Below are 7,500 nucleotides of genomic sequence, written 5' to 3'. Positions count from 1 at the left end.
TTTATCTATTTATTATTGGGGCTTTCTATGCATGCATGCGCGCATGCGCGAGCAAATAGAATGCATGCATTCATGTATTTGGGCTTTCTTTGCATGCATGCATGCGCATGCAAACTGCATGCATGCGCATGCAGCTTGCATGCATGTGCATGCAAGCTGCATGCATTTATGTGGGGCTTTTTAATAAGTTGAATTGCATGCAGCAGAGACAAGAGAAGGGCAAACTTAAAAGGGACAAAAAGTGTCTCCTTTGTCTCTTTTTTTATTCTTTTTTTTTTCTCTCCTTTTTCTTTCTTTCCCCCTCTTCTTTTCTTCTCCTGCTCCTTGTATGTTAGGAAAAAATTATTTTATTTATTTTTTTTTTATTTATTTTATTTATTTTATTTATTTTATTTATTTTATTTTTATTTATTTTATTTTTTTTTTTTTATTTGTGCCTCTTATAAGGGTCTTGTTCTTTTTATGTTATTAATTATGTATATATTAGGGTTTATTCCCTTTTTCTTCTTAGGGGAAAAAATAATAAGAAAAACAATTTCTGTGTATAATTATAATTAATAAATAAAAAAGAATAATATTTTATTTCTTATTTTTTTTGTGTATATAATAAGAAAAGAAAGTCTTAATAAAGAAAAAGAAGGGAAAAAAAAGTTAATATTTTACTGCTTATACTGTGGGTATAGGGGGGAAAAAAGGAAGGGAAAAAAGAATTAAATAAATAAATAATTATATTATATTTATTATTTAATTAAATAAATAAATAAAATAAAATGAATATAAAAGAATAAACAGATATAACTAGGGTTATACGTACAAGAAAGAAGATCGTGTTGCTGCTGCTGCTGTTGTTGCGGTGTATGTGTTTCGAGTGTCACTGCACCTTTATTTTCTTCTTTCTTAGTTAATTTTCTTCGTTTTTCTTTATTTTTTGTATAAAAATATATTAATTAATTAAATTTAATTAATTATTCATAAAATTCCCTCTTTTAATACCATTTATAAAGAAAAAAGGACAAAAAAAGACAATAAACAACCCTCTGCATGCAATTACCACCATTGGGGCTGTGTTATATATACCTGCCTATACACCCCGTGGGGGGAACAGCAGGAGCAGCAGCAAGCTGCGGTGTATGTACAGCAGGAGTATATAATTTACATCTAATTAAAATAAAATATTTATTTAATCTTGTTCCTTATCTGCTGCTCTCTTCTCTTATAGTTGCTGCTTAGCAGCAGCAGCAGCAACAGCAGCAGCAGCAGCAGCAAAAGAAGGCCTCACCTACAAGAAGAAGCAACGCCTTCCTCTTATTTGCTGCTTTAATATCTTCTTTTCTTCTTCTTGCTGCTGCTGCTGCATCTGTCTCTCCTTCTTCTGCTGCTGCTGCCGTTGCTGCTGCCTCTCGGCCTCTGCCTCCTGCAGCACACCTGCAAAAGCAACGGCAGCAGCAGCTGCTGTCGGTCTCTAGCAGCAACAGCAGCAACAGCAGCAGCTGCTTCTTTTGCTGCTGCTCTCTCTGCAGCTGCTTGGGGGCCCTGAACTTAGTGTACATAGGGGGCCCCTCTCTTCCGCTTCCTCTCCTTATTGAGGTGTATATACACCACAATATTATTATTAATATAATTAATAAAAGGAGACAATTAAATAAAAAAGGAGACAATTAAATAAAAAGGAGACAAATGCTGTCCCCTCTTACCGCTAAACCTGTCCCTCCAGAGGAAGGGGTAAATAATTATATTTATTTATTTACTTATTTATTTATTTATTCTATTAATATTATTTATTTGTTTCTTTTTTTATTCTTCTTTATTGTCTCCTTATTGCCTCCCTAGTGTCTCCTTTATTGTCTCCTAAGGTGTCTCCCTTATTGTGTCTCCTTTTGTGTCTCCTATACTGTCTCCCCTGTCTCCCTTATAGTGTCTCCTCTACTGTCTCCTCTACTGTCTCCTCTACTGTCTCCTCTAGTGTCCCCTTAGGTGTCCCCTTTTGTGTCTCCTTTTTGTGTCTCCTTTTGTGTCTCCTTTTGTGTCTCCTTTTATATTAATTTATATTTTTATTTATCTTTTTGTCTATTTATTTATGTGTCCCTTTTTATTTTATTGTTTTGTCCTTTTTGTCTCTTTATCTGTCTCTTTGTGTCTCTTTCTTGCTTCTGCACTGCAGCAGCAGCAGTAGTTGCTGTTGCTGCAGCAGTTGCTGCTGCAGCTGCTGCTGCTGCTGCTGATGCTGCTGCTGCTGTTGCATATATAGGGTTTTTTATAGGAAGTGTCTCCTTTGCTGCTATGTGTCTCCTTTTATTGGGGTGTATGTACACCTCAGGTAATAAAAGAAATGGCAGAAGGAGAAGAAAATAAAAGACCTGACAGCAACACAGCAGCAGCAGCAGCAACAGCAGCAGCAGCAGCAGCAGCAGCTGAAGAGAAAGTACTTGCTGCTGCTGCTGCTTCCAAACTATCAGCAGCAAATGCTGCTACTAACGAAGCTGCTGCTGCATGCGCATCATCATCATCAACAGCAGCAGAAGCAACAGAACAAGAACCAGCAGCAGCAGCAGCAACAGCAGCAGCAGCAGCAGCAGCAACAGCAGCAGGAACAGATGATGAAGATGAAGGAGAAGTATCTGGTGAAGATTTAAAACCTTCTGCTGATTATTCTCTTGTTGCTAATGGAGGTATAAATTATTTATTTATTTATTTATTATTTTATTTACTTATTTATTTTATTTATTTATTTATTTTATTTATTCATCTATTTATTTAGTTTATCATGTACTTATTCATTAATTTATTTTATCTATTTATTTATTATTTTTTTTTTTATATAGTTTATTTATTCTGGGGTTTAGGGTTTAGGGTTTAGGGTTTAGGGTTTCTTTATCTATTGCTGCTCCTACCTTTATTATTGCTGCTGTTGCTGCTGTATAGCGTACTACAACTCCTGTTGTTCGTGCCGTTCATGCTGCTGTTGCTGCTGCTGCTGCTGCTGCTGCTGTTGCTGCTGTTGCTGCTGCTGCAGTGGTGGATATGGCGTATGTAGCCTTAGAGGCATCACGTCCTATAGAAGAATTACCTCCTCCTGCTGTTGGTGAATGGGTAGAGAGTAAAGCAGCACATGAAGATGCACAAATATTCAGGTATTTGCTGCTGCTGCTGCTGCTGTTGTTGTTGTTGTTGCTGCTGCTGTTGTTGCTGCTGTTGGTTTCTTGCTGCTGTTGCTGTTTTTGCTGGTGGTTTTATTGTTCCTGTTGTTGCTGATGCTTTTGCTGCTGTTGTTTGTTGCGGATTCGGTTGCTGCTTTTGCTGTTGTTGCTGCTGCTTTTTATTGTTGTTTCTGCTTTGTCTGTTCCTGCTGTATCTGCTGTTGTTGTTGCTGCTGTTGTTGATTCATGTGTGTGCTGCTGCTGCTGCAATTGAATGTATGCACGTGCCCGTCGGGTGTATGTCCGTCCATGAATCCGTGCAGAAGCAGCAATTAAAAAAAATATGAATAAATAAATAATGTCTTTATATGTTTTTATTTGTGGTATATATGCATCGTAAAAATTTATAAATATTTATATTTATATATATATAAATGATGGGGTGTATATGCAGCATGACCACCTTCCCACCCACGTGTGCTGTGTGTATTGAATGTATAAGGGAGAAACCTGTATATAAATGTATTAAAAAATCGCCTGTCTATGATAAATACATTAAAATAAATTAAAAAAGTGCAGTATTATGATAAATAAGAAGAAAAATTACATTTTCCCCTGTATTTATTGCTGCTTTCCACCTATTCAAATTTTTATTGAATATTCATATTCATGTTTCAGAGCGAAAGTCGTCGGACGGTACAGACACCCGGAGCACCGTTGGCTATTCCGTTTGCGTTCGCCTGCGATGGCATCGAGTTATTTAGAGCCATTAAAAGTAAGTTTTTATTCTTTTTTTATAAAAATAAAGAAAAAATTAGTAAAAAAAACTTTTTTTTTTGTTAAATATCATCTTTTTTTACCCCTGTTCCTTTCGATCTTGCAGCACGTTCGCAAGGGAACCGTTTGGACTATTGCTCGAGAACTCGACCTCGCTGCAGGAGTAAACCCTAAACCCTAGTCCCTAAACCCTAAACCCTAATTTTCTTTTTTTTGACTCTTTGAACAAGATTCACCTCTTACCCTACCAACAAAGAACAACAACAGCAACTTCTTCTCCCCCCGCCGGCCATTGTCTTGTCGTCAGTGTTGTCAACACTGCTGCTATTCCTGCAGCTCCTTCTGCTGCTCCTCCTCCACCTGCTGCTGCGGCTCCTGCTCCTTCTGCCGTGTGTGTACAGCGAAAAGCTAGACGAGTGTCCAATTCGCGTCGGCCCTTCGATCCGTCTCCCTCGCAGCAACAACAGCAACACCATCAGCAACAGCAGCACCAACATCAGCAACAGCAGCAGCAACCGCAAGCTGCTTGGGCCTCTCGAGGTGTCAACAGCAACAACGAAGGATCGCGCCGTAAATCTGCCCCAAGTCATTCATACGGCGGAGGGGCCTCCAAAGGGGCCCCTGGTAAAGCAGCAAATACACATACTGCAGCAAGCAACAAACGTCTTGCTGCTGCTGCTGCTGCTGCTGCAGGCACAGCTGCTCCTGCTGCTTCCGCAGCAATGAGGGCCACAGAGGACTCAAAGGGTGCCCAGACACCCCAAGGGGCTACACACACGGAGGGAAACCTATCCACCGCGCAACAACAGCAGCAACAGCCACCGCAGCAGGAGCAGCAGCAACAGCAGCTGTCTGAAGGAGATGCTGCTGCACTTTCAGGTGTATCTGCAGCAGACGTGCTGCAGCTAAATGGTAGGAAGAGGAGATCTCTTCCTGCATATAATCATTTTGCTAAGTTAATGGCTCGCTGCAGTCTTCCTCTAATGTGGAAACCAACTGCTGCTGCTGCTACTCCTGCTGCTGCTGCTGCAGCAGCAGCAGCCGCTGCAGCAGCAGCTGCTACAGCGACGCCTGTTCCTGCACCTGCTCCTGGTGCTACAGCAGCGACTGCAGCTACTCCTGTTGCTGCACCAGCAATTCCGGTTGCTCCTGTTGCAGCTGCACCTCCTGCTGCTGTAGCACCTCCTGCTGCTCCTGTTGCAGCAGCACCTGCTGCTGCTGCTCCTGTTGCAGCAGCAACCCCAGCTGCTCCAGTTGCTTCAGCATCACCTCCTGCTGCACCAGTTGCTGCAGCAGCACCTCCTGCCGCTCCAGTTGCTGCAGCAGCTCCTGCTGCCCCTGCTGCACAACCTCCTGCTGCTCCTGCTGCTCCTGCAGCAGCAGCAGCAGCAGCAGCTCCTGCTGGAGGAGGCAGCTTAGCTGGGGCATCAGTTGAAGGTACAGGGAATGAGACACCCAAAACCTCAGCAGCAGCAGCAGCAGCCACACCAGCAGCAGCAACAAAAGCAGCAACAACAGCTGTACCAACAGCAGCAGCTGTTGCTGCACCAGCAGCAGCAGCAGCAAAAGAGGCGTCAATGAAAAGCGCAGCAGCAGCAGAAACAAAGAGGGAGGATAAGGCCCCAACACCACCTACACATGTGGGTGCAGCAGCAAGTGTAGCAGCAGCAACAGCAACAGCTGCAGCAGCAGCAGCAACTCAGGCTCCAAAAGGAGAGGCTGATGTCCTACCAAAGGCAACGGGCCCCAAAGACGCAGAGAAGACAGCAGCAGCAGCAGCAGCAACACTAGCAGCAGCAAAAGCAGCGACACCAGCAGCAGCAACCATCGCTGCAGCAGCAGGAGTGTCTCCACGTGCAGCTGAGTCTCCTATCGCAGACAGTTTGTCTGGGACTCAATGTGCTGCTGCTGCAGCAACAGCAACAGCGGCAGCAGCAGCTGCTGCTGCAGAAGCAGCAGCTGCAGCAGCAGCAAAGCAGCAGATGGAGTGTAAGTAAATACCTCCCCCGCCTCCCCCTATCTTCCAGCTGCCTATACACCCCAAACGTATCTTATAGCTCCCTCCCTCCCCAGGGGCCAATACAGGGGAGCCCCCAAGGGGCTCCCCTGTATTGGGGGCCCCCAGGGGCCCCCCTTATGTGGGGGCCCCCTCAGAGGTATTGAGGTTGGAGTTGTGTGATTATTCTTTGCTGTCTTTGTGGAGGTAGAGAAGACACACACTCTCAGGTTCTGTCTTTATTGGGGGGCCCCCCAAAGGGGGCCCCCAGCTCTCAAGCGGGGCCCCCTAACGGGGCTCCCCCATCAGGGGTTGGGGCCCTTACCGGTAAGGGCCCGCCTCCCGCCTCTGGGGCCCAACAGAGGGAGGGGCCCCCTACCACCGGTCGCTTACATCGCATGAATGCACGAGCGCAGCTCTAGAGAGGGAATAAGAAGAATGGGCCCCCTAGAGATCTTGGGGGCCTCCAACTTGTATGGGGGGCCCCCAAGTTGACTTGGGGGCCCCTAGGGGCCCCCATGATGTCTAAAGGAGGCATTAAGGGTCCCCACTAAGGGGGAAGAAGAATTTAATAAGAAGTGTTTGTCGCAACAAAAGGGTTTAGGGTTTTGTTTTAATTAATTAATGTTTAATTCCTTTTATTATTATTATTATTATTATTATTATTATTTATTATTATTATTATTATTATTATTTATTATTATTATTAATTACTGTTACTTATTATATTGTATAATAATTATTATAATAGTAATTATAATAGTAAATAAGGGATAGTAATTGTACTACTACTACTGCTACTACTACTAATAATAATAATAAATAAATAAATAAATAAATAATAATAATAGTTATATATTAATTAGCTATCTAACTAATATAAGGAGAGTTTGCTGCTAATAAACCCTAATATAAACCCTTATTTAATTATCTAAACCCTAAATAAACCCTTAAATAAATAAACCCTTAATTTATATAATAAACCCTTAAATAAATAAACCCTTAAATAAATAAATAAATATATGTTAGAGGGGGAAGAGGGAAAAGAGAAGAAACAGAACTGTCTGTACACCTCAATTCCCTTTCCCTAATAAATGGCGGAGGTAAAAAGAAAGAAGAAAAAAGAAGAAAAAAAGAAGAAAAAAAGAATAACAAGAATATAAATAAATAAACCCTTTTATTATATTATACACAATAAACATATCCAGAGAATAACATATTATATATTCAGGTGTACGTACACCCCAAACTGTACGTACACCTGAATATATATGCGGTGTATTCCAGGTGCCTATACACCTGAATAATAATAATAAAGTTAATAGTAATAATAATATATCTATTTATTTATTTATTTATTTAATAAGTTGGCGGTAAAAGAGAAACAAAAACAAAAAGTTTAAATAATGACGGTAAAAAGAAGAAAAAACAAACAACAACAGCAATAAGCTGCCTGTACACCCGAAGGGGATATACATATTTGTATATATATATTTATATATATATAATATTTTTATATAATATATACTGTATATATATACCTATTATTATATATATTTAATATATAATAATGTATATTGTATATATATT

The 7,500-nt window shown here is 41.1% G+C and overlaps 1 protein-coding gene across 1 annotated transcript; it reads left to right on the top strand.

Moving 5' to 3' along the window:
- Nucleotides 1–2,329: 2,329 nt before the first annotated feature.
- Nucleotides 2,330–5,911, top strand: EMWEY_00037240 (hypothetical protein, conserved; the record flags this gene model as incomplete). Its single annotated transcript, XM_013482225.1, has 4 exons — nt 2,330–2,669; nt 3,014–3,131; nt 3,816–3,912; nt 4,316–5,911. 4 exons carry the CDS (start codon nt 2,330–2,332, stop codon nt 5,909–5,911), a joined length of 2,151 nt encoding a protein of 716 aa, XP_013337679.1.
- Nucleotides 5,912–7,500: the final 1,589 nt, after the last annotated feature.

This window comes from Eimeria maxima, genomic scaffold, assembly GCF_000499605.1.
Source record: "Eimeria maxima Weybridge genomic scaffold, Emw_scaff554, whole genome shotgun sequence".
NCBI lineage: Eukaryota > Apicomplexa > Conoidasida > Eucoccidiorida > Eimeriidae > Eimeria > Eimeria maxima.
The sequence above is the reverse complement of the archived record's forward strand: the minus strand, read 5'-3'. Positions and strand labels throughout refer to the sequence as shown.